This window comes from Canis lupus, chromosome 16 (genome assembly GCF_048164855.1).
Source record: "Canis lupus baileyi chromosome 16, mCanLup2.hap1, whole genome shotgun sequence".
Lineage (NCBI taxonomy): Eukaryota > Metazoa > Chordata > Mammalia > Carnivora > Canidae > Canis > Canis lupus.
This window is the reverse complement of record NC_132853.1, coordinates 37,940,122-37,966,431: the sequence shown is the minus strand read 5'-3', so window position 1 is coordinate 37,966,431 and position 26,310 is coordinate 37,940,122. Positions and strand designations below refer to the sequence as shown.

Sequence of the window (26,310 nt, the reverse complement as noted above, 5' to 3'; positions counted from 1 at the left end):
TTCCCAGTCAACATTTGGGACCACTTCTGACATGTCACCCACCCAGTTTTGAAGCACAGTATTTGAGGTCGGAGTAATAGCCATTTTTCCCTCCCTTTAGATTAGGCCCTAAACCCAACTTAAAAGAAAGGAAGAAATCCCATCTCTCCCATGGACGGGCACAAGGAAACCTGAGGCCAGTAGCCAAGGAAGAAATGAATAGGCACCCTGGAAAGGGCCTGCACCCCAATCCTCATGTGATCAGTTCTGACCCTCTCAATGGTGAAGATCCATCAAGCAGCCAGAAACTTTGAAAAGAGACAGGCAGATAAAGGTTTGTTTTATTGAATAACTGATCTGATTCATGCTGAGGCCACTATGTACAGACAAGAGAGAGGGAGTTTTATTTCTTGGTCTCTTCCTCCTTGGACAGAGTCTTGATGATTTCCTCCTTCTTGGCCTGGAGCCGCTCTTCACGGCGCTTGCGGGCCTCCTTGGTCTTAGATCTGCGGGCCTCAGCCTGGTCACTGGGTGATGGAAGAGGAAAGACAGGTCAGTCTGAGAATAAATGAGTTGCTGGGGAGACAGGAGCACATGCCCAGATCTCTCCCTTTGAGCCTAGTCAGCTTGAAGAATGAGTACCAGGGGCCACCAAAAGCTCTTGCTTCACAACTAAGCCACAGTCCCTGCCCCACAATGATGGCAGGTCTGGACAGAACAGGAGCACACATTTCTTACTCAATGGCTGTACTCTGGACACACTGTGTGCAAGTCAAAATTAGGCATTAGCATATTTTAAAGGTCTTAGAAGAACCCACCCCCACGACAGAGGCCAATTCCTAAAAAAACTTACGCCAGAAGCTTCTTGCGAGCCTTGTCTGCCTTCAGCTTGTGGATGTGTTCCATGAGAATCCGCTTGTTCTTGAACACGTTACCCTTCACTTTCAGGTACAGGCTATGATACCTGCAGGGTAGAAAGCAGAGGCTCTGGTCAGCCACGGAATCATCTACACAAAGTCCCTAAGTACACAGGGTTCCTTTCCTCTCTATTCCACAGGGACTGTCTCCCCCAAATCAAAACTTTTTGTGCAATTTCCAGACAGAAGAGCTTGCCTGGAAAGTTAGGTTCAATTCTAGGGCTATCTTGATGTTGTAGGGAGATGGGTACGGACACCAACACAACAGAACGGAAAACCTTTCTTAGAAAGGCCTAAGACATGTGGCTCCCTCTCCAAGGCCAACGAGACAGATTGTGGGCCTGAGCAGAGAGCAGAGAACAAGCTGTCAAAGCACTACATGGTTCTTAGTGGGCCTGAGAGGGCGTGCTTACATGTGGCGGTCAATCTTCTTAGATTCACGGTATCTTCTGAGCAGCCTGCGTAGAATTCTCATCCTCCTCATCCACGTTACCTTCTCAGGCATTCGAGCATTGGCAGTACCTTTTCTCTTACCTGCAGGGAAGGGGAGTTAAACCCACTGCAGTGCTCCTGGGTCTCAAGGCCCTTACTAGAGCCAGCTGCTTGGTCACAGCGATAGCTGCCGATTTCCAAAACACTTCACAATTCACTCAAGTCATCTGCCAAGCACTTCATCTCATTTTCACTTTACAGAAGACGACCCTATGCATTTTTCATTTATCCATGTTTAAGGAAGCACCAACAAGGCAATTACTCCCTTGAGTAATGTGTGCTCTACAGGGCATATGCAAAGGCAGTATGGTTAGCTGGAGGGGGCTTTAAAGGGGGTGTGACCTTCGTCTCCCTAAATCATCCTAACCCTAGAAAATGCTTTTAGGATTTACTGAATAACATTTTCAAGTACCCAGAAGAATCCGTGGCATAGTGTAGTTGATCAATAAATGTGACCTCTTTCTACCAACACCTTCAAATCCAACACTAGTGTCAACTTTCTGATTTGTACAGAGAAAACACAGCAGGTATCATGGAGTTAAGAAAAGGACTCGAGGGGAGACAAAATGGAAGTAAAAAAGATCCTGGATATAACCCAGTCTAGACTCAGGCAACTCTAATTTAAGTCTCAGAGAAAAGGGAAGAACACACTTACCAATGCCCATATGCCTGCCCTTCCGGCGGGCCAGAGTGTTTTTCCGGCACCGAGCTCGGGAATGGACAGTCACAGGCTTCCGGATTATCAGCCCATCTTTGATCAGTTTTCGTATCTGCTGACCTGGGAAAACAATGTAGCTAGTCAGTGAACTGGCCCCCCAAATACCAGTCACAACCCAGAGTCCAAACAGGACAGTGCAGACATCGCTTACATTCCTGGCCCAGTGGTCTCAAAATGATACAAATACTGGAACTTTCTGTTTATTTCTCTTTTGTAAAAAAAACAAAAAAACTGCACTTTTGTTCTATTTTTTTCTAAATGTTTTACAGCACACTCAAATTATATGTATTTGGGGATATGTGATCAACAGTGTACAGATACGGCCTGGTCCTTCAGATCCAGACTCCCCTATTAGCTACTGGGCTAAGACAAGATTAGGATATTCTGAACACATGTCACAATGCCATAAATTCAAACTGGTTAAGAAATTCCCTGGTACTGACCAACATTCTTTGCTTGACCAAACTTTCATCAGGGTCCTGGAACCACTTCCCAGGCCCGCCTGTGCACTTCCTTATAAATTCTGCATTTTGTAAGGTCATTGTTTAAGTCCATTTAAGCAGATAACCTTGAAACAAGATCAGGTTCTTCATCCACCAGCATTGCCCAGGTGAGGTCAGATCCCCCTGGCCTGTCTTTAGCAACAACCACTCCCTTACCATTAGTTTCCTCTTACTAATCTTCCACCCGCTGACACTCGTACCACTCTCCTTGGCCAAAAATTTCTACTTGGCTGTGCTATGTTCAGACTTGATTGCAACTTTCATCCCCCACTGTAAAATCCCACTGCAGCGGTCCCTACACTTGCAGCAATGGTCCTAAATAAAGCCTATCTTTAACGAAGATCACTGAACATATTTTTCTTTAACAGTACTACATGGAAGTAACAGGGCTATGTTGCTATCTGCATGACTGACACCTCTTTATCTCTGGCACCCTCATTTTTGAAGACTCCAGACTATGAGCTTTCCACAGTTTGTCAACAAAACCATGACATCTTGGGACACCTGGGTAGCTCAGTGGTTGAGCCTCTGCTTTTGGTTCTGGTTGTGATCTCAGGGTCCTAGGTCCCTCACTGGGCTCCCTGCAGGGAGCCTGCTTCTCCCTTTGCCTGTCTCTCATGAATAAATAAAATATTTTTAAAAAAATTGTGACAGCTTTCATTTCATGAAGGATGAGAGGAGCAGAGTGAAGATCCCAAGAACTCACGGGAGTTTGCATTGGCGATTTCATTGGTCTCATTGGGGTCCAACCAGACCTTCTTTTTGCCACAGCGGAGGACACTGGAGGCAAGCCTCTTCTGAAGCCTGAGCATACTGTGACAAACAGAAAACCTGATCAAGCCCCTGGAAGCCATTCCCTGGCAAAACCTGCCTTCCAATCTTTTAACGTCCTGAGGATAGGACACGGGAGGTGGATGTGTACAGGCATTCAGTATTTAAGACAACATCCCTCCCTCCACCCCCATATTAAGAAATCTTTCCCACAGCAAGATTTTTGGGCAGTGCATTCCTGCAGGGGCAACTGGCCGCCCTGGAACGAACACATAGACCAAGCTATGCCTTAACTCCTCTGCCTCGGTTTTCTCCTCTGGGAAAGGAAGTTTATGGATAAAAGTGGGATGAAGAGGGGGCTTATGCTCTTTCTGGTAATGAGCTCTGGAACAGGCGTTTAAGAACCCGAGGCTGGAGGGTCTGATTTGCTCGTCTAGCCCTTGGGTTAGTTTCCCTTGGGCCTGTTTCCCTCGTCTTATCACACTAATAAACTTACGTCCCGCTAGCCTAAGAGTTTTCTTATGAATCGCCCACGAGGTGGAAGGCATCGCCTCACTCTTAAGTAGTCTGAGGCCCGAGGCCTGGACGAGACCTGTCCTACGTCACATGGAAGCAGAGCTCGACCCGATCCCGGGCGCCCAACGAGTAAGGGGGCCACAGCCTAGTCCCTGCGGCGGCCCTTCCACTGTCCCGGCAAGCCGCTCGCAACCCACACGGGGTGCGAGGCCCACCCTTCCCGCGGCCTAGCGTTCTCGGGAAGCACCCCCCACCCCCACCCCCCGCCGGCCGAGGCCGGGGCCTAGTGCGCTCGGGCCAGCCCCAAGCTCCGGGACCGGCTGCTTCAGGGCTGTCTCCACTTCATCTCTCCCACCCGGGGCCAGGGGAGCAAACCCCGCCGCCCGCCGACACTTAGGATCAACCAAAATCAGGGCCCCGCGCGCCCTCACCTCATGGCTGCGGCCGCAGCGCCGAAAGGAAAGATCTCCCCCTGGCCGGGCTCCTCCCACTATCTGCGAGGGGGAGAGCCCATCCCCTGTTCCGCTTGAGCCCCTACTCCCCGCCGGTCCTCTCATCCTCTGACACTCTAAACTCAATCCTATCCTCTGTGAAGACCGAGACAGCAGAATCTAGTTTCGGGAGTCGGTTTTAAACTTAAAAACACAGAAAATGTATCCTTTCGGTGAGGCAAAGTGGTATAGTCCGACTTCCTAATAGGCATGCGCAGCAAGGGGGCCGGTCACGTGGGTACTGGAAGCCGGAAGTCACGGCTGGATGCCGCAGGCGGGACGTAGTTCTGCTAGAGCGGCCTATTTGCAGGCGTTCTGGGTTCTTTGGAATGATGTTTTCTTAGCGAAAAAAAAAAAAAAATAGTGGAGTGAGAGAAGATAACGAGGGGAGATATCAGTCAAGAGCAACCTTTTATTCATTCTTCCAGTACATTGGGAAACCCCTGCAGCACAGGATAGATCACCAAAGATATATATATGTACATATGTGTATATATGTATATATGTGTATATATATGTATATATATATATTTTAAAGATTTTACTTGTTCATGAGAGACACAGAAAGAGAGAGAGGCAGAGACACAGGCAGAGGGAGAAGCAGGCTCAGTGTGGAGAGCCCAATGTGGAACTCGATCCCAGGACCATGGGATCACGACCTGAGCCACACAGGCGCCCACCAAAGATATTTGTGTTTTTGCGCCACTCTGGTCCTTAATCTTATGGCGATTCAGTTTGTTCCTTTGTAAAGTGTACCTAATCCTCATATTTCTGTAATCCGTCGTGAAAACCACATGTATTAACTTGCAAAAGAGAGCATTAAGACAAGCTTCTAGGTGACAGGAACCAGTCTCGTTGGGCTCACATGGAGCTTTGCATATATAATAAACACTTGAGAAATAGTGCATTGGCCGAGTAAATGAATAGCTGTCAAAGTTAAACAAAACAAAAAGATGGAATGACAGGGTCATCCATAGTTCTTTTCTCCTACTCTGAAACACCCAATGCAAAAACCCAAAGAGAATATTCTAGGGTTCAAGAGACTTAGATCTGAGTTCTGGGTCTAACTGCTTGGCTCTAGCTGAGCACCCATCTCTATCATCTGAACTTTCTTGGGGGCTAAATGCAGCTGAGGAAAGAGAGGAAGGGAAGCAAAACTTGCCACTTTTTCAAAACTACAGTTAGTGTGATCCTCATTTTATAGCTGAGAGAGGTGGCAGAAGTTGAAATTCCAGGTCTTTCTGACTTCAATATCCATGACTTCTCTGTCGTACCAAGCTTTCTTGTGCCCAAGGGACAGATCAAAACCCCGCTCAGGATTGGATCTGTTCATAGAACAATGCTGATGTGCTTTATTCTTACTCTCCCTCAATGTGATCAGAGAAACAGCTTAAGCTGCCCATCCATTTGTAGAACCCAGGGTGAGGAAAAGGAGTCAGTGTATCCATCCCACAGTCTCTCCTCTAGCAGGAGGAGACAGGAGGCTGGCCTTTATATTAGGGTCACTGAACCTGGGCAAATCTTCATTTTACTTCTCACCTCCCGTTTGAGGAGCAGGGTAAGGGGTAGGGTAGAGAGATAACAATTCCTCCTGCCATGAGAGACCTCTGCTCAGCACCTTGCAGCATCTCCAAACACCTGAGCAGTCCATCATTTGATTTCATTCTCCCTCATCCCCCTAAGAATCCCAGGTGACAAAGACTACAGTATCGGCAACCCCATTTTATAGGAGTGTAGTGACTTGTCCAGGACCACGTGACCAGAAAGAGCCTGAACGAAATTGACACCAGAGTTCCTTTCTTTCTTTTTTTTTTTTTAAAGTTATCTCTGTATCCAGGGTGGGGCTCAAACTCACCACCCTGAGATCAAGAGCCACATGCTCTATGGACTGAGCCAGGCTGCCCCAATACCAGTTTTTTTTTTTTTTTAATTTTTATTTATTTATGATAGTCACAGAGAGAGAGAGAGAGAGGCAGAGACACAGGCAGAGGGAGAAGCAGGCTCCATGCACCGGGAGCCCGACGTGGGATTCGATCCCGGGTCTCCAGGATCGCGCCCTGGGCCAAAGGCAGGCGCCAAACCGCTGCGCCACCCAGGGATCCCCCAATACCAGTTTTTGACAGAATGCCCTACTTTTCTCTCCATAGGTTGTGGTGAGTGGAGTCCAGGCTTTGGATATTTGTCCCCAAATTAAGGATGAAGGGGGGGCAGTTCTAGATCAAAAGTCACTAGATCTGATTTTAGCCACTCTTTCATCTCCCACATTTCTTCTTCTTTCTTCTCTCTTCCAAGAAACAGGGACCTTGCCTTCTGGAAGTGCCTGGGGGGGATATGAGGGACAAAGGCAGAAGGACTCCTGGGTCCCTGGGATTTCTGGTTGCTGTCTGTGTTGGAACTGCCTTTGGACATTCTCATCACCCCAGCATCAGCGTGAGCTTCAGCCTCCGAAGGCAGCGTCCTGCGGGAGGGAGAGGGGCCTTTCTGTTTGGTTCAAGGCAGCCTGGGCCCACACCGGGGAGAAAGGAGTTAAAGCCGGGTCCCAGGATCAACGGGATTGGGAAGTTCCGGCGGCCCAAACTGGAGTGGAATGGGCCGACCTGTGAAGGGAGAGCGGTTTGGGACGGAACGGGGGGGGGGGGGGGGGGGCAATCCGCGCTTCACCTCCATCAGCGCTCAGCATCCACTGGTAAACCGCAGCCCCCGCCCCCAGCCCCAAGGCCGGGCTTCACTCCCCCCCCACGCCCCGCCGCAGGCGCTCTCGCCCGGGGCCAGTCCGAGGCCCGGCTCACCCCCTTCCAGGGCCGGGAGGGGCGTGCCTCCCTCCGGCCGCCCTCCCATTGTCTGCGCCGAGCGGGCGGAGGGGCTGCGAGGGGCGGGGCCACGGCGGCGGCGGGAGGGCGGGCGGAGGGCGGGGCAGGTGGGAGCGGAGGGGGCGGGGGAGATGCTGAGCCCTCAGGGGCGGAGGAGGCGGCGGCGGCAGCGGAGGGAGCCGGAGGAGGGACGGGAGGCAGCGAGAGGGCAGCCGGCCGCCGGGCCAGGTGTCTGGAGCGGGCGCCGGCTGCGCTGCGCGGCTCTCGGTCCCGACGGCCTCTCTCATGCGCTGAGGGCGCCCGGCCGGGCCGGGCCGGCGGCGGGAGGAGAGGCTCCTCTCCATGGTCCAGAAGACCAGCATGTCCCGGAGCCCTTACCCGCCCTCCCAGGAGATCCCCATGGAGGTCTTCGACCCCAGCCCGCAGGTGAGGTGTGGCGGCCGGGCCCGAGGGCAGGGGGCCGCTCCTGCGGACCCCGGGGGTCGGCTCGGGGACGCGGGCGAGAAGGAGTTATGCGCCCGGCGGCGAGGGGCGAGGGGCGCCTGCGCACCCCCGGCCCCTGCCGGTTAATGATTGATGGGCGCCTGGCCGGGAGTTGGGCTGCGGTTTCTCGGAGCGGGAGGGGGCGGTCGGGCCGCCTGTCACCACGCCTCGGCTCCCCCGCGGCAGGGTCCTCGCTGCTCGGGGTACCTGCTGCAGGGATTGAGAGTGGGGAATCCGGGGGCTGACGGAGGCTGGAGAGCGAGCTCGGGCAAAGGGGGCGACGCAGAGCACGCTCGGGGGCGCCAGGCGGGGGTGGGTGGGGCGGGGGTGGCCCTGGGAGCTGGCCGAGGCGGGGGTCAGGGCGGTGCCAGCAGGCCTTCGGAGCCGCAGACGCTGGCCTTCGAGGGTGGGGAAGGGGTCGGCCCCGGGCTAGGCCCCCATCCCGGCACCTCAGCTACATCCTGTTGGACCACCTTCCCTCTCCCAACACCCACGTTATCTTTCCCTCTCTCCCCCCCTCCCCTTCCCAGCCTTAGAAAACGCCTCCAAAGTTTGGAAAGTTGGATGGATGCCAACTCACTGTCTTGGAAGGGAGGAGGCTATGTTACCTGGGGTTTGGGGGGAGAGGGTGTCTGCCGCCCCACCCCCAGTCACACTTTTCCTGGAGTTATCCCCAGGAAGGGGCATTCTTGGGTATGGTGCATACCCACGGAGTGACAAGCAGAGTCTGGGGTGACTGGTCAGGGTCTGGGGTGGTCATGTCAAGGGATTTCTCTGGGACAAGGCCATTCTCCAATCTGGCAGCACCCCAAGGCTGGGATACCATTAACTCTTTTCTTGCTGTGACCAGCCTGGAGCAACTGTAACCACCATGATAATGTGGTTGATGAGCTTGGTGTGTGGGGGGGTCAGGTTAGACCTAAAAATACCTCCTTTCTCCACCCCAGGCCCCTTGGAGCCTGGGAGGCAGCTGACTGGGGCCTTCCTTTCAGCTGTCCCTTGTCTCTCTGGGTGCCACTCCCTTTTCCCATCCTGGGGGTGGTGGTGGTGGTGGTGGAGGATCCTTTTAAGTTTGTAGGGATCCTCAATCCTAGAGGTTGGAGATATGTCTGGTTTGAGAGAAGGGGGTGAGAGGGTGGATTTTTGAAGGGTTCCTGGGTACCTTTCTCTCCCATCTATCCATGCTCCTTGTATTCAGGTCTGAGGAACCAGAGTCCCCAGTCTGATCATGTCTTATCTAGCTTCTCTGGCAAAGAAACTCTAGGATTGAGTCTGGGGACAAGAGCGTGGAGGGCCTGAACCCTCATCTCCCACCCCATCTAGCTTCTCTGGCAGAGAAACTCTGGACTGGCCTGGGCCAAGTGTGTATGTGAGTTAGGGAGGGCGAGGAAGCAGTCCCCTTGATAGGTGGCCTGGGAACACCTGAATGTGTGGCTGCTCCAGAGGTCAGGTAGTGTTCACTCCACCCAAGCCAGGAGCCCAGTGTGACTGAGTGGGCCTACCCCAGGGACTTTGAGGGCTGTGTCCTAAGCTTCTCTTGGGGCAGGGCCAAGGGGTGTTATGACTGTTGCAGCTCGGTAGGTACCATGGGCACCAGGCATGCGCAGTGGCAGCTAAGGGTTAGAGAGTGGAAGCTTGATCCTTCTCCCCCTTTGGGGAGAGGTGTGACCACTGTGAGGATGAAGAGGGGGCTGAGAAACAGTCTTGCCAGGGTTGGGGGGCGGGGTGCTGTTAATTCCACCCCTCCCCCATGACACTAGGCTGGGTTGAGGTTAGATGTTTCCTTTCCAAATACAGTTCCATGCCCCCCCCCCCCCACAATCCCCTCCCCTGAAATGTAGTTTTGGGTCTCCCAAGAACTGAGAGCTGCCACTCCCCTCCCCACTCTGCGGAAAAATGAAGGCAAGATTCAGGCTCAGGGAAAGCCAAGCTGGGCTCGGGTTGGTGATTCCCCTTCACTCTGGGGGCCACAGGCACACTCAACCCCCCTCTGCTCCAGCTGATGGGGAGAAGGAGGGGTCTTTCCCCAGCTCCCTCTGCCGTCCTCACACTGCAGGCAGCCTCTCCCTTCCCCCGAGGCCTCTGCAGCCTGCCCGGCATCTTAATTAGCTTTGCTGCCTAATGAGCTTCCAGCTTCTCAGCGCCTCCCTGTTCCCAGACTCTCTGGCTTGGTTTGGGGGTTTCATGTGTGTTTCCTAAGACTCTCTCCCACTGTCCCCCACCCCAGGGCTGTGGTCTGGGCCCTTCCTCCCCCTCAGGCTGTACCATCTCTAGAAGAAGATGGGGGGTGGGGCTCTTCGGATCAGGGAATGATATTCCCAAAGCCTGGCTGTAGCTTGGGGCCTGATGGGATGAGGGTTGGGAACGGCCCTTTCTGATTCCACTCTTGTCCCTTTCTGGCCTCTCCAGGGCAAATACAGCAAGAGGAAAGGGCGGTTCAAAAGGTCAGATGGGAGCACGTCCTCGGATACGACATCCAACAGTTTTGTCCGCCAGGTAATGGAGAGGCTGGGCTGAGATGAAGGAGGTGGCTGGTTGGTGGAGACCAGCATTGGTAGCTGAGTCTGAGGCTTTCTCCAGGTACCCTCCCCTGTGTCATTTGCCCCCTGCCTGGAACCATCCCATCACCCTTAGCCCGTGACCTCTCCGGCACGTACTGTCAGCCTGCACCCACTCCCTCAGCCCCCGCCCTGCCCCTCCCCCAGCTTCAGGCACCAGCCCCTGCTGCCTGCCTGCCTGCGTCATCTCATTCAGGGACAGCCTGGCCTGCCTCCTCCTAGCTTGCTTCAGGCTGTCACCCACTCCCCCTGCCGGCTGTCTGCTTCCATGTCCTCCCCCAGAACCTGTGACAGCGTGGGGTAGAGGCAGAGCCTAAGAAATAAGGAACCAGGTCCTTTGGGTCCCTGGAGCTTTGGTGAGGTATGGGTCAGGGAAACACCCTCCTCACGTCCAGCTAACTGTTCTTAAATATGCTGAGAGAAGGTACGCTGGTTGGAGGAGGCCAGGGCAGGAGGAGGTTTTAGAGAGTAGCACCCCCGGCTGAAGGAGGCTGAATAGCTTTCTGGGGTCTTCTTTTCCCAGTCAGGAAGATGCCATTCTCCTCTCTGTTCTTAATGTCAACCCCAGGCCATCTCAGGCTCAGGGAGAGGCAGCCAGAGAGGCATGTGGTTGCTATGACTACAGAGCATCTCAACAAAACCTGGTACCCAAAAAAGGCGAGAGAGGCTTGGGATCAGACAAGGAAAGGGCGGATGCTGAAGAGGAAATGGGTAGGGCATATGAGAGCATAGGGCAGTAGGGAGGTCAGCCCCCCTTGGGCTGGAGAATGAGGGTGGTGCCCGGCAGATCCACGGCAGATTGTGGAGTGAGGCCCTTTTTGATTCTTCTATCTCCACAACACTTGGCATATGTGAGCCCAGGCCTGACTTGAGAGGGTCAGACAAGGGCCCTTCATCCCAGCATCTTCTAAGTACATAGACAGGAAGATCTTTCTTCAGTCTTTTCCTCATCCCTCCTGTTGCAGGGCTGGGCCAGGGCCAGTGCTGGGAGGAATGACGCTGTGCTCCGTGTAACTCCTCTTGACAGGAAAGAGCCTTGGTTCCTCCATTGTTTGCCACCCCAGGGGGTCAGACCCCAGCCTCCAGTCCTTCCTCCTCTCAGTTCTGAGTTCTGACCCCCGTAGGTGGCAGGGAGTGGGGGAGCAGGCCTTGCCACATCTCTGAGCTAAATATACCCTAGCAGTTTGCACATGTAGCAACTCTGCTTGTAACCTGAGCCCCCTGGGGGAACAGGCAGTTTGGGCCACCCCCTAGGCCAGCAGGGCCAGGCACTGAGGGCGCTGTGATGGAGGCGCCCAGCCGGACCCTCGTAGTGGTGAGCTAGGGATGGGGTGGGAGTTGGGGTGGGTGGGAGTAGCCCCAGAGGGAAAGCTGATGGGGGGGCCCTTACTCCAGCCTGTTTCTTTGCCTCCTCACTCTTTCCCTGCTCCTGCCATTTCTGATATGTCCATGTCTGTGCATGTCTGTGTGTATGTGCGCACACGCCTGTGAGTGCGTGCGCCCACGGGTCCGTAAGGATCAGTAAATGCCTCTCCGCCATTCTGTCTCTGGGTCTGTTTCTCTGGCTCTCTGGGCATCTGTCTTCCTGATTTTTAGTGTTCTCGTCAGGAGGAGTGGAGAGTAGTGAATTAGCTGGTTTTCACTCTCGTCTCTTTTCCATCTTCCATTAGTGATCCCACCCCTACCCCAGGCTTGCACCTTCACAAGCCTCCCATTTTTGTGATTTGGCTGGGAAAGGAGTGAGCAACCTCGCTAGCTAATGAGCTAGCTAATGACGGGGCCCTCTGGGGGAGGTGGGACTTTGTTTTCCCTCTTTTCCTAGGTCTTCTCCATACCAAGCTAATGGGCATTCCTGGCTAAGTGACCCTTGCAGGGCCTCAGGAAAGAACCCCCACATGTCTGTAGTCGTGCTCCTTCTCCCTATCATCTCCTGCCTTTATAGCAACACCACCACATTTGTGTAGTCACATAATTTCACACCTCCTGGCTTCTGCCCTCATGTGCCGCACATTGTCAGGAACACTGACACCGAGGGTGCCCCCCGTCTGTGCCTGTGTGCACCTTTATGCATGTAGTCATGCAAACCCAACACATACCAGAGAACACACCCTCCTATACTCACTTGAAGTTGCACATCCAAGCACGTCCGTGAATAAGCATGTTCATTGACACTTTGGATCTTACACATATGCCTGCATCCCTGAAGGAGTTCTTGTGCTCCGGGATGGTCAGTGTGGTCAAAGCCAGCTTCCTGGCATAGCCAGACTCCTGGGCCTGCTTAGACCCTCGCAGCCAGCAGCCCTGGTATGGAGAGAGCCCTGCCCCATGTCCTGCTCTTAACTTGCCTCTTTTGCCTGCACTACCCTAGGAATCTTATGTTCTCTTTAGGATCTTGTGAGAGCCTGAGGGTTGGGGCTCCTCTGATTCTGGCCAAGGAAGTAGTATTCTATCTTCCCTCACCTTTGAGCAAAAGATAGCAAAACTTTTGGTGGCCGCATCATGCAGAGCAGGCTGCCCACTGCCAACAGCACAGAGAACTCAGGCCTCTGCTGGTGACTGCCATCCCCGGAAGGACTCTGGGCTTCTTCCGAATCTATCTCAGCTGGTGCTGGGGGCAGGGAGGGAAGGAGGAACAGGGAGTGGAGCCTCGTCCCCTGGCACTCCTCCCCTGCGTTGTGCCCCTATCAGGTTCCCCCCCACACACACCCCTCCCTCGGGCCCCAGGCAGCTGTCCTTGGACCTGCTTTAACCCCCTGCTTGCTGCTGTCACCCTTCCTAGGGCCACAGTTTTCCCAGGGGCCTGCCAATCTCAGTCCCTGGCTCCTCTCATCTCATACCACCTTTTCCTAGCCTGTGTGGCATCACACTAGGCTGGCTGGAGCTCGAGACATCCATGATGGGTGGTACCTCTGTGCCTTCCGAGGCCCAGGAACTGAGAGGCAGTGCAGGCCCTGAGCCAGCCTGGTTCATTTTCAGGGCTCGGCGGAGTCCTACACCAGCCGACCATCGGACTCTGACGTGTCTCTGGAGGAGGACCGGGAAGCCCTAAGGAAAGAGGCAGAGCGCCAAGCATTAGCCCAGCTCGAGAAAGCTAAGGTGAGAAATAGAGAGTCGAGGGGCTGTGCTGGCACTATTTCCCCCCATTCCCAAGCCTTAGAGATGGCCTGGACAGACCCAGGGACTAGTCTTGACCCAGGCACTCCTCAGCTGGTGTACCCCAGGGCCTCGATGCGCCTCTGTCTTATAGCTGTAAAATGCGGGCTATACTATTTGCCTTCTTATATAGTGTAATAAGTACTTAATAGTGTTGCCACACATAATAGGAACTTGAGACTACTTCTTTCTGGAATCAGATGTCCTGGGCTGACCCTCATTAGCCGTCTGATTTCAGGCGAGCCACTTAACCTTTTTGAACTTTAGTCTCGTCATTCATTAAAATGAAGATAGTAATAGTAGTTAAATTTTTTTATTTTTTAAGATTTTAGTTAAAATTTTTTTTAAGTAATTGCTACACTCAACATGGGGCTTGAACTCCCAGCCCTGGGATCAAGAGTCGCATGCTCCACCAACTGATCGCGCCAGATGCCCCTAGTAGTTAACTTCCTAAGATTTTTGTGATAAATAAATGAGGTAATGTTTGTAAAATATGTCACATGGTACTTAGCACAGTAAACCATAGCTGCTGTTATTTTTTTTTTAAGATTATATTTATTTGAGACATAGCAAGAGAGAGAGAGAGCATGAGCAGGGGGAGAGGGAGAAGCAGACTCCCCACTGAGCAGGGAACCCCAAAATGAGGCTTGAACCCAGGACCCTGGGATCATGACCTGAGTCAAAGGCAGCACTTAACTGACTGAGCCACCCAGACGCTCTGCTGTCATTATTATTATTATTATTATTACTAATATTCTTTCTGGGTGTTACTCCAGGCTAATACTTACCATCCTCAGTGGCCCCCTCCATCTTGAGAAGGCTGAATTCTATTGTTTTTTATTTTATTTTATTTTATTTTTATTTTTTTTAATTTTATTTATTTATGATAGTCACAAAGAGAGAGAGAGAGGCAGAGACACAGGCAGAGGGAGAAGCAGGCTCCATGCACCGGGAGCCTGACGTGGGACTCGATCCCGGGTCTCCAGGATCGCGCCCTGGGCCAAAGGCAGGCGCCAAACCGCTGCGCCACCCAGGGATCCCCTCTATTGTTTTTTATTGTAAAATTTAATGCACATACAGGAAAACTACTTAAATCATTCAGTATACTTGTTAATGATCAACAAAACAAACCTTCACATCATCCTTACCCCAGGATGGTACATCTTGACTTAACCCTCTGGTTGTCATTCTCCCTGTTCACCTCTAGACCAAGCCGGTGGCATTTGCTGTGCGGACAAATGTCGGCTACAACCCATCTCCAGGGGATGAAGTGCCAGTGCAGGGAGTGGCCATCACCTTTGAGCCCAAGGACTTTCTGCACATCAAAGAGGTGGAGTGAGCGCTTCATATCTGGAAGGAGGGCAGGGTAGTGGGCATCAGGAGAGGGACAGCCAGAGCTCTAGTGGAAAAAGACTTCTGAACCCAACAGAGCTTGGCTGAATCTGCTGTATGACCTTAGACAAATCTCTACCTCCCTGAGCCTCTCTGATTTGCGTTGGTAAATGCGGTGGCAATGCCTAGGTCACACGGTTGTTGAGAGGGTTTGTGATGAGATGTGTCAGTGGAGCGGCAGTGTGTGGGCATATGTGGGTGTCAGCTTCCTTTCCTCTTGCTATCTTTCCAGAGGAGGGTGGGTGCATGGTGGGACAGGGATGTGCTGGGGCTGGGGTGGTCCATGGCCCAAGAGAACTCAGGTCATGAAGTTGTTCTGAGAACTGGGGGCTGTGCCAGGGGCTGGCTCTTTGAAGGTGCCACCCCCTGGGCAGCTTGGCAGGTCCCTGGTGGTTTCTCCCAAGGGCGGCTGCTGGCTTGCCCCTCCAACCTCTCTCTTGCTCTCTTCCACCTCACCTGCTATTGCTGTTTGCAGAAATATAATAATGACTGGTGGATTGGGCGACTGGTGAAGGAGGGCTGTGAGGTTGGCTTCATCCCCAGCCCTGTCAAGCTGGACAGCCTGCGCCTCCTGCAGGAACAGAAGCTGCGTCAGAATCGCCTCAGCTCCAGGTGTCTAGCTGGGGAACGCCGACAGACCATCTAGTTGGGACTGGGCCTCAAGGATTGACCCGTTCGTTGCCCTGAGGGCCCAGCCTCCTGTGATGTCACCAGTGGGGCTGGAGAATTTCCAGGAGAGTGGGGGGCAGGCAGCAAGTGAGAGAACAGGCTTCCCCCACCTCACGCCCACCCCTCTGCTCACAGCTCCATTTGCCTCTCTGCCCACACAGCAAATCAGGTGACAACTCCAGCTCCAGCCTAGGAGACGTGGTGACTGGCACCCGCCGCCCCACACCCCCTGCCAGTGGTAAGAGCTGCTGCCACCTTAGGGAACCGTGGGGTGGGGGTGGGGGGGTGGCTCCTGGGTGGGGTCGTCTCCCCACTGCCTGTCCCCTCCTTTCCCTGCAGTAGGGGGCACCCCAGTCCTGAGTCCTTCAAACACATCCAGCGGTACCCCCTCCGTGAAGAGTAGGATACCCCACAAGCTGGGCCTGTCAGCGCCCATTCTCTCATGTCTCTCCTTCCCGTTTCTTTGGTAGCTCCATCTCTCTGCCTGACTCCCCTGCCCCACCCCCATTCATTTCTCCTGGCTCTGTTCCATTCACCTCTTCTTCTTTCTTTTTCCCCCATCCCATCCCTGCCTTCTGTACTTGTGTCTCCATGTCCATCCCACTCCTCCCCACCTCGCCTCCCTCCTCTCTCCTGACTGCGGTCCAGGTAATGAGATGACTAACTTAGCCTTTGAACTAGACCCCCTAGAGCTAGACGACGAGGAGGCAGAGCTCGGGGAGCAGAGCGGCTCTGCCAAGACTAGTGTTAGCAGTGTCACCACCCCGCCACCCCATGGCAAACGCATCCCCTTCTTCAAGAAGGTAATTCTTGCTGGGCTCTGGCAAGAGGGCAGAGGGTCAGGGCCCAGCTTTTTGGCAGGGGGAGGGGCTGGAAAGGATTCGGATGCGGTACCGGCCAGATTCCATGGGGAGTAGGGCCTCCTGCCAAGGAGCGGGGAGGGTGGAATGGTAAGAATGGGCACATCCAGCTCCGCACACAGCCGTGCTCTGGCCCACCCCCAGGAAGGGATGTTTCTTGCAATCGAAGCACCCCTTCCCTTGGAAGGTCATACCCCCTTACCCCACCACCCCTGGAAGCAGGGTCTGGTGATGATGAAGCTGAGATAATCCATGTTTGCCCTCCACTCCTGCCTATGATGGGAAGAGTGGAATGGAGACCCTTCTTTGTCCTTCTTGGACTCCATGGGGCTAGGGTGGGCATGGGGTCTACTGGCTGCACTGTAGGACAGTGTAAGGAGCCCTTCAAACCAACAGGTTGGACTGCACTAGGGGCAGGAGATGGGCACCAAATTAGGGGCTGTCACCCTACTCAGATCTTTCTCAAGACCCAGAAAGGGGAAGGGTATGTCCAAATAGTCCCAAGTTCACTGGACTGACAGTCCTTCTCCCAGGCCTGGTCTAGGGCCATCTCTGGCTCCCCCTTGGCATGGGGTCCCGTCCCTTCTCTCTGGCTCTGTCTGTCACTAACACGCATGCCCTGTTATCTCTCCTCGTCCGTCCGCTCTCCCTCCCTCTCTTGTCCTGGCTCCTTCCTTGCCCTCTGCCCCTGCCTGGGTGCCCTTCCCTCTCTCCCCTGCCTCCCCACTCTTGGCAATCTCTGGACCCAGCCAAACAGAAGCAGAAGTCGGTGAGTATCACAGCTTTCTGTGTCCCCCTCTGCACCCCCTGGGATGAGCTAGTGGGACCTTCTAACACCCATTCTTGTGCCCTCCCCACCCATCCCCCACTTCCCTCACCCTTCCTGGTTCTCCTTGGCCATCCCTCCCCACCCTGACCTCGACCCCCACATCTGGGCTCTGGGAACAAGGGAGGAAAGGGTGCATGGGGGAGCCTGGAGGCTGCAGAAGAGGAGCTAATGCCATCTCCACTCTGGGGTTTCCCCTCCCTGCTTCCCCCTCAGACAGAGCATGTGCCCCCCTATGACGTGGTACCTTCCATGAGGCCCATCATCCTGGTGGGACCGTCGCTCAAGGGCTATGAGGTAGGAGCCCCTAGAGGGGAGTGGACCCAGAGGGGCCCAGGCCTCTAGACAGATGCTACGGAAAGTTTCAGACCCCAGGGAGATCTCCTGGAAGGGCCCAGATTCACAGAGTATCTCCCTAGAGGGCTGCAGACCTTCAGAGAAGCCCCCCAGAGGAGCCTGACCCACAGGGAGACTTACTCAGAAGGGTCCAGTCCCCCTCCCCCAAGATACCCCCAGAAGGGTCCTCCCAGAGAATCTATTTTTGGAATCAGAGACCCCATTGGAGGCTCCTCAGACCCAGAAGGAACACTGTACCTCTTCTAGGGGTCCATTTATCTCAGGAATTAAAGAAAATGGAATATAAGGATGTAAATACTTGGCAACCTACTCTTCTTGAGTGGCTTTAAATATCTGACCGTTCCCCCCCACCCCCTCCCCCACCCCTCAACCTCAGGTTACAGACATGATGCAGAAAGCTTTATTTGACTTCCTGAAGCATCGATTTGATGGCAGGTGAGACCTTGGGAGCTGGCTCCCCAATCCAACCGTGATCCTCTGCTGCTAGGGATGGGCTGGGTGGCCTGAATGATGATCCTGGGCCTCCATGGACCGAGGGCTAGGAGGCAGCCCTGGAGCCTGGGGAGTGGACAGAGCATTCAAGCCCACCCTGACCCCTCAATCCCCTTGCCCCATCCCTCAGGATTTCTATCACTCGTGTGACGGCAGACATTTCTCTGGCTAAGCGCTCAGTCCTCAATAACCCCAGCAAACACATCATCATTGAGCGCTCCAACACACGCTCCAGCCTAGGTGAGCCCACCCTTCATCCCCCCCACCCCCACCCCCACTTCTGGGCCCAGAAGTGTGTGTGTGTGTGTGTGTGTGTGTGTGTGTGTGTGTGTGTGTCTGGGGGGGTGGGGGGACGAACTCCAGAAGTGTGTGATTGTCCACTGCCTCTTGGGGAGACTCCCCACGTTCCCCCTTCCCCATGACTCCGTGTCCCCCAGCTGAGGTGCAGAGCGAGATTGAGCGAATCTTCGAGCTGGCCCGAACCCTTCAGTTGGTTGCCCTGGATGCTGACACCATCAACCACCCAGCCCAGCTCTCCAAGACCTCCCTGGCTCCCATCATTGTTTACATCAAGATCACCTCTCCAAAGGTGGGTGCAGGAGCCTGACCCTAGTGGGGACAGGAGTGCTGGAGTTGGGTGGCCTGTATTTAAATCTTAGCAACTGCTTATTAACTGTGTGACCGAATCTCCCTGAGTCTTATTTTCCTTCTCTGTAAAACTCTATCAAATGGACATTGTGAAGATTGAACCTAATGTGAATGCTTAGCACTTAGCCAAAGGTCTGGTATCATGTGCCTCATCATGTCTTAGCTAGTATAAATATCATTATTAGGGTCATGCAGGCCAGCCCCCTGGCTCCGCTCTGCTTGACCCTTGGTCCAGAAAAGAGAAATAATTCTGTGCTTTTTTTGTCGCAGTGTCACCCAACTACTTGGCAGTTGGGAGGTCTTTTCTGTCATTTGATTTTGTCCCTTTTTGCTGCACTGTCCTCGCTTGGACCTTGACAGAGACTAATCGGTAGGAAGACTGATTTACTTCTTTTTTACACACAGCTCTATGAGTTTTCCCTCCTTGACGTTAGTGGAGGTTTGAGGAATATGGAGGGAGAGTTTAGGGGAAGGATTTAAAGTGAGAAGACAGGGATCCCTGGGTGGCTCGGCAGTTTTGCGCCTGCCTTTGGCCCAGGGCGCAATCTTGGAGTCCCGGGATCGAGTCCCAAGTCGGGCTCCCAGCATGGAGCCTGCTTCTCCCTCCTCCTGTGTCTCTGCCTCTCTCTCTCTCTATGTCTATCATAAATAAATAAATCTTAAAAAAAATAAAAATAAAAAAATAAAGTGAGAAGACAGCCCTGGGTTCCAGCGTTTGCTTTGGTTGATTTAGTCATTCATTAAATTTTGTTTGATGGTGGTTTTGTTACTGAGCTTGGGATATTTGCAGGATTTATTTAGCCTCTGAGCCTCAATGTCTTCACCTATAAAATGGGCATCCAGGGGCACCTGTGGGTGGCTCAGAGGTTGAGCGTCTGCCTTTAGCTCAGGTCATGATCCCTGCAGGGAGCCTGCTTCTCCCTCTGCCTATGTCTCTGCCTCTTTCTCTGTGTCTCTCATGAATAAACAAACAAATAAATAAAATGGGCATCCAGATCCCTCCCTTGTTATTGTTGAAAGGATTTGAGGTAATGATGTAAAGAGCCCAGAGTTCTCTCTAATTCATGATGGACAACTGAGGGTGGTAACTGTTACCATTTCGTGGACATACCCTATGAGCGGAGCACCCAGTTACCCTAACGTTTCTGAGTCCTGAGTTTCTAATGAGTGGAAAGAGGATGATAGGATGGAAGTACTTCCTGGGGTGGTTGAAAGGATCAAAGGAGATAATGGATATGAAAACACTTTGTGAGCTGGAAAGTAACAGATACTTCTGTTTCTCCCAGGGGCACTGGCTGAGGTATGGGGTGGGGACTCTGAAGCTAGAGTGTCTGCAGAGTTAATGCAGCAGTCCTGCTACTCCCCAGCTCTGTGCTCCTTTGGCAAGTCACCTAACTCTTCTGTGCCCATTTCCAAACCTGCAAAATAGAGGTCCTCACATGGTGGTTGTGAGGGTTAAATAGATGAATTAATCGTGCAAAGTGCCTAGGACCTACTAAGCAATATAGACTTTTTTTTTTTTTTAAGATTTTTGTTTTGAAATAGTTCCAAATCTAGAGAAGAGTTCCCAGAATGGTACCAAGAACTGCCATTCTTTGAATGCCCTTCACTCAGATTCACTAAAATTTATTTATTTATTTATTTTAGAAGATTTTATTTATTTATTCATGAGAAACAGGAGAGAGAGAGAGGCAGAGACACAGGCAGAAGGAGAAGCAGGCTCCATGTAGGGAGCCTGACGCAGGACTCAATCTTGGGTCTCCAGGATTACATCCTGGGCGAAGGTGGCGTTAAACCGCTGAGCCACCGGGCTGCCCAGATTCACTAATTTTTAGCAGCTTTATTGAGATAATTCACACACCATTCAATACAGCCACTTAAAGTTTATTGTTCAGTTTTCTTCATTCACTAATTTTGAATATTTTGCCACATTTATTTTATCTTCATGTATTATGTATATGTGTATATGTACTTTTTTTTTCTGAATCATTTGAGAATAGGTTGTAGATATCATGTCTTGATTGCTAAATACTTCAACGTCTTAAGAACGAGGACGTTTAGCTATATAATGACCGTAGAGTTGCCAAACTCAGTAGTCCTTCATTTTTCATCAGTTGTCCCAATGATGGCCTTTATGGCAATTTCTCCCTCAATCCAGGATCAGTGTTACATTTAATTGCTTTATCTCTTTAGCATTCTTTTTTTTTTTTTTTAATATTTATTTGAGAGAGTATGTGTGAGCACATGAGTAGGGGGAGGGGCTGAGAGAGAGGGAGAAGCAGACTCCCTGCCGAGCAGGGAGCCTGGGGGGGGGGGGGGGGGGGCTCGTCCCAGGACCCTGAGATCATGACCTGAGCCCAAGGCAGACGCTTAACCGAGTGAGCCTCCCAGGTACCCTTCTTTTTAGGATTTTTATTTCTTTCTTGGATTTTTCTGACACTGATGTTTTTTAAGAGTACAGACCACTGATTTTGTAGACTGTTCCTCAAGCTGGGTTTGCTTGATATTTCCTTGTGTGAGGCTGAGGCTTTTTGTTGGTGGTAGAAATATCACCAAAGCGACGGTATCTTTCTGAGGGTGTTGTATCAGGAGACATGCGGTGTCTGTTGTGTTGTTGGTGATGTTACCTTTGATCACTTAGTTAAGGTCATGGCTTTCTGTTTAGCTATTATTACCATTGTCATTATTGCTATGGAGTTGAAAATAATAATAGTGGCGACCTCATGAGGTTATTGTCAGGACTAAATGATCTGATCATGTGGAAACCACAGAATAGTGGCTGTTGGCAGCAAGTGTCCTATCAAAGATGGCTGTCGCTGTTCATATGGGGCTGCCAGTCTGGAGAGTGAAGCCTTTAAAGAAGGTGAGAGGGATCAGGAAGGCAAATCACTGCTTTTCAAATAGCCACTTCACAGGAAAGGCTGGCATGAGTCTGGGAGAGAGCCTGAGCATTGTGGAAGGATGGACGCAGGACTGGTAGGTCATTTCAGAAGATGTGGCCGGGCCTGAGAGTCATCTGGCTCCAACCAGGCCCTACTTGTCTGACTTGGAACATGGCACAGCCCCTCCAGCTCCTCCCCTCTCCCCCCAAACTAGGTACTTCAGAGGCTCATCAAATCCCGAGGGAAGTCTCAGTCCAAACACCTCAACGTCCAAATAGCGGCCTCAGAGAAGCTGGCGCAGTGTCCCCCCGTGAGTGCTCAGACCCTGGGAAAGGGAGGAATTTTGGGTTCTCCTGTTTCCTCTGACTTGCATGAGAGACAGAGTGGCCAGGAGCACCGGGGTGGGGTCAATGGGTGCCAACTGTTCTTCTGGGAAAAGAGTCCCGGAAGGCCTGCTTCCCGGTGGGGAGTCAAGGCGGCCTCCAGCCCTGGAGACTCAGACTGTCTGGGTGCCAAGACCTTTTGTAGTTCTGCCAATGTACATATCTGAGAGTCCTCCTCTTTCTGGAAGTCTAGAGGTTTCTTTTTAACTTTGTCCTTCAACCCTTTGACTCCACCCACTGCACCCAGGCCACACCCTTACCCCCTTGATCACGCCCAGCTCATCCCAGCCCTGCCCCTAACCCCGCCTCCGCAGGAAATGTTTGACATCATTCTGGACGAGAACCAATTGGAGGATGCCTGCGAGCACTTGGCCGAATACTTGGAAGCCTATTGGAAGGCCACACACCCGCCCAGCAGCACTCCGCCCAATCCGCTGCTGAATCGTACCATGGCTACTGCAGCTTTGGCCTCCAGCCCTGCCCCTGTCTCCAACCTCCAGGTACAGGTGCTCACCTCCCTCAGGAGAAATCTCAGCTTCTGGGGCGGGCTGGAGGCCTCGCAGCGGGCCAGGTCCGTGCCCCAGCAGCAGGAGCACGCCATGTAGGTGTCCTACCTGTTTCCCCTCCTGCCCAAGGCTCGGAACTGGAGCTCAGGGAACACGGGGAAGGAAGGGAAGAGCTTTATTTTGTAAAAAATGTGGTGAGTGGCAGCTTCTGGTGTCTGTGGTTTTTGATGGGATTGGGGCTGGCTGGTGGTGCCTTCCTGGGCCTGGTCTCATAGGACTACACCTGCTGCCTTAGGGGCTTCTGGCTATGAGGCCTGATTCGGGCCTTATAAGACAAATAATTAGGAAGAAAACATAAGGAAGACTGATATTTTCATGCACTGGACTCCACACCCATTAATTTATTTACTTTTTTATGTTCATTTTTTTTTAAAGTAATCTCTATACCTGATGTGGGGCTGGAACTCGTGACCCCAGGATCAAGAGTTGCATGCTCTACCAACTGAGCCAGCCACGTGCCCCCTTACCCAATATTTTAGACTCAACAGAGCAAGGGCCGTCTGACCCAGGCAATCCCACAGAGCAGGGCCATTAAACCCAGAGAGACTGTCCCTTCTCTTAGAGCCCTAATCCTGGGAGTTTCCCTCAGAGGGTACCCAGGATGAAGCATCTTCTATGAATTGATGCCCTACCTTCCATCCCTCTCCCAGTGAAACAGATTCCAGGAAAGGCCCTTCTATGGGTGCCCTGCCCTGGCAGCTGCTTCCCATCTCTGAGTTCACACCATTAAGTATTTGGTTCTAGATAACAGCCGGGAGAAAGCCATGAAGTCATTCTAAGACCGTTGCTTTTCAGGTTTGTTTTCAGTAACAGAGCTCATTTGTTCATTGAAACCTCTAAGGAAGCCCAGTATATAAAGTGTCCTTGCTCTGCTCAGAGGGAGCTGGTGGCTTGGCTTCCATTTCACCTCCATAGGGACCCCTGAAGCACTTTTGTGCCCTTTCCGCGACCTCAGGTCTCCAGGGAACAGCTTGGAAACTGCTGGTTTAATCCTCATCATACCACCACAGAGAAACTGGGCCATAGAGAGGAGAGTCATTTGCTCAGGGTCAGACAGCTTGAAGTGGCAGGGGATGGGACTTGAACTCAGGCCTTCTGGCACCCCACCCAGCCTCCCCATGATGGCAGTGACCATCAGATCAGCTTTATGTGGCATTCGGTGCTGAGAATGTTGGGCCACCTCATTGTCTCTGGGGAGAGGGTGGTGGTGATGGGGGTGGAGACCCATCAGCTTTCCCCAGCCTGCTGCTTTGATTTTTTGCTGGGGGCAGGAGAGGAATCTTATCAACCTGGGGAATGGATGGGGGAAGTATGGGGCTCTGGAAACCTATGATAGGGTCTGGTTTGGGTTGAAGGAGTGGGGGTTAGTGAGCTCTAGGTGAAATCCCCCTAGTATATTTGGAAAACTGGGGCAGTGACTAACCCAATCAACCGCTAATGAAGTGTTAATGATGATAGTGCCCAAGACAGCATTAATGACGTGCATTGAGGAAGCAATGACTAATTATTCATGGGCTCTCTGCCATGATTACTGGAAGAGTTCATGCCTCCTCATGCCTTATGAAGGATGGGTGCCTCCTGTCCCAATAGAGGAGCAAATGCCCTGAGGTCTGTCCTCTGGCTGGGCCATAGAGCCATTTGGCAGGCTGCCCATCCCCTAGAGCCAGCACCCACCTCCTTTAGCCAGACTGGGTGTCTTGGTGCCATCACTAACCTGCCTTGCTTTGTTGTGTCTTTCTCACCCCTGCCTGACCTGCATGGTGTGTGCTGTCCATCTGCTAACCAGGGACCCTACCTTGCTTCCGGGGACCAGTCGCTGGAGCGGGCCACCGGGGAGCACGCCAGCGTGCACGAGTACCCCGGGGAGCTGGGCCAGCCCCCAGGCCTTTACCCCAGCAGCCACCCACCAGGCCGGGTGGGCACCCTGCGGGCACTGTCTCGCCAAGACACGTTTGATGCCGACACCCCTGGCAACCGAAACTCTGCCTACACGGAGCTGGGAGACTCATGTGTGGACATGGAAACTGACCCCTCCGAGGGGCCAGGGCTTGGAGACCCTGCAGGGGGCAGCACCCCACCCGCCCGACAGGGATCCTGGGAGGATGAGGAAGAAGACTACGAAGAAGAGCTGACCGACAACCGGAACCGTGGCCGGAATAAGGCCCGCTACTGCGCAGAGGGCGGGGGTCCAGTTTTGGGGCGCAACAAGAATGAGCTGGAAGGCTGGGGGCGAGGTGTCTATATCCGCTGAGAAGCAGGGTCCACGCAGTGGGGGGAAGGGCTCTGAGCCCTGGGAGGGGAGGGACCAAGGGGCTCACCACCAGGGATGTATCTTTCCTCCAGGGGGCACTGTCTCCCTCTCAGATGCCTTTGCTCGATGTTGGGGGGTTTCTTTGGTGGTAGCATCCCAGCTCTTGGGATTCCCTTAAGCCTCAGCTGTAGGTTTTCACTTAACCTGCTGTGGATGGATCGGGGGATGCCCACCTTTCTGCAGTGTCCCTTTCTCACACGTCAGGGGGCGCTCTCCCCTCACTCCCAGAGAAAAGGTGCACTTCCTTAACTCTTTCTACTTGGGGCTCTAAATAAGGGTCCTAAATGGGGTAGCCCTTTCTTTTCCCCACCTGGAGTATTTGGGAAGGGTGAGGGGGCTTTTCCTGGAGAGGGAGACCACAGACTTTCCCATGAGGGCTCTCTTCCCCAAACCCCAGATCCAGGCTCCTTCACCATGCCTATCCCTCTCCCAGCTTTCTGGCAGCATTGTCTGGTGGGTGAAAGGTGTAGACTGGAAGCCCCATGGGGATTGTCTTGGGGAGCAGTCTGAATGGACAGCGGCAGGCATCAAATGGAGTGCCTGCTCTCTGGAGGTACTGCTACCCACCTCACCACTTTCATGCCTCGGCCTTCGCCTACCCCAGGAATGAGCTTTGCCTATGATGTCCCTTGCCTACTGCCATCAGAAGAGGGGGCCCCTCTGTGTCTGAGCCCCCCACCCCTTTTCACTTGGGTGTGGCACCCATGGAACACTCTCCGCCTCATTTTGAAACCAAAAAACTGCCCCTTCACTGTCACCGGGAGGCCCCGGGGGAGAGGCCCTGCGGGTTGGTGCCCAAGAGGCGATCAACACCCCGGGGGGTTGCCTTGGGACCTCGGATCTCCCCTGGGGGGCTTGGCTGCTGCTGCTGCTCTGTATTTGCCTCTTGTGATCCCATCCTTTACCCCTGTCCACTTCCCCCAGGAGAGGCCTTGGTCCCTCCTCTGCCCACCTCCCTCCTGAGTGTTCCTCTGCCTAGCATCCTTACAGCCCAGCAGCCCTGCCCCTCCCCAGCACCCAGCTGGGCCAGAGAGAGCCGACTGTGCCAACGAGGACTGGGCCCTGCCCAGCTGCCCGCCTCAGGGACGGGCACCTCATGCCCGTCTCGCCACCTCCTGTGCCAATGTTGTCCCACCCCCCGCCGGGGGTGGGGTGCAGCTTCCACTTACCGGTTAGAAGACACCACTGCCCAACCTTTCCCCCTCCCTGTCTGGTGTCCTGTGCCCCTACCTGTCTGTCTGTCCGTCTGTACCCCCCTAGAAGTATTTTGCCACATATAAAACCGCCGTCCTGTCCTTTGCAGCCGCCTCCTGAGCCTGCTTCCTTGTTCCTGCCACCTGGTTGCCAGCCTGGGCATGTGGGAGCTGCCTACGTGTGGGGGAGTGTGAAGGGGTGGGTGCACAGAGAAGCTGGGTTCCAAGTTGTTTATTCAACAGGAGAAATAGTGCTTTGTTTTGCAGCTCTCTGATGCATTACGGTCAAGCTTGATGGGAGCTGTGTGGCCAGTTTCAGCTGCAGCTTCCCATTCAGCCC

General features: G+C 53.2%; 2 protein-coding genes across 7 annotated transcripts; one reads left to right on the top strand and one right to left on the bottom strand.

The window, feature by feature from the left end:
* Positions 1 to 302: 302 nt before the first annotated feature.
* RPL19 (ribosomal protein L19) lies at positions 303 to 4,389 on the bottom strand. 2 transcript variants are annotated; one of them, XM_072780372.1, is made up of 6 exons: positions 4,328 to 4,389; positions 3,316 to 3,422; positions 2,044 to 2,166; positions 1,310 to 1,430; positions 833 to 943; positions 303 to 506 (listed from the first exon to the last, which is right to left on the bottom strand). In XM_072780372.1, the coding sequence occupies exons 1-6, from the start codon at positions 4,330 to 4,332 to the stop codon at positions 383 to 385; spliced, it is 591 nt and encodes a 196-aa protein (XP_072636473.1). In that variant the 5' UTR covers positions 4,333 to 4,389; the 3' UTR covers positions 303 to 382. The 2 variants fall into 2 exon arrangements, with proteins under 2 accessions (XP_072636473.1, XP_072636474.1); XM_072780373.1 differs by having other exon boundaries at positions 3,877 to 4,332.
* A 2,967-nt stretch (positions 4,390 to 7,356) lies between these two features.
* On the top strand, positions 7,357 to 26,079 carry CACNB1 (calcium voltage-gated channel auxiliary subunit beta 1). 5 transcript variants are annotated; one of them, XM_072780362.1, is made up of 14 exons: positions 7,358 to 7,623; positions 10,090 to 10,176; positions 13,215 to 13,334; positions 14,599 to 14,721; positions 15,259 to 15,395; positions 15,614 to 15,690; positions 16,101 to 16,255; positions 17,355 to 17,435; positions 17,872 to 17,930; positions 18,118 to 18,227; positions 18,425 to 18,576; positions 21,732 to 21,827; positions 22,215 to 22,400; positions 24,253 to 26,079. In XM_072780362.1, the coding sequence occupies exons 1-14, from the start codon at positions 7,540 to 7,542 to the stop codon at positions 24,715 to 24,717; spliced, it is 1,932 nt and encodes a 643-aa protein (XP_072636463.1). In that variant the 5' UTR covers positions 7,358 to 7,539; the 3' UTR covers positions 24,718 to 26,079. The 5 variants fall into 5 exon arrangements, with proteins under 5 accessions (XP_072636468.1, XP_072636463.1, XP_072636466.1 ...); XM_072780363.1 differs by lacking the exon at positions 16,101 to 16,255 and adding an exon at positions 17,062 to 17,081 and having other exon boundaries at positions 7,360 to 7,623; XM_072780367.1 differs by lacking the exon at positions 24,253 to 26,079 and having other exon boundaries at positions 7,357 to 7,623; positions 22,215 to 22,610.
* The last annotated feature ends 231 nt before the right edge of the window (positions 26,080 to 26,310 follow it).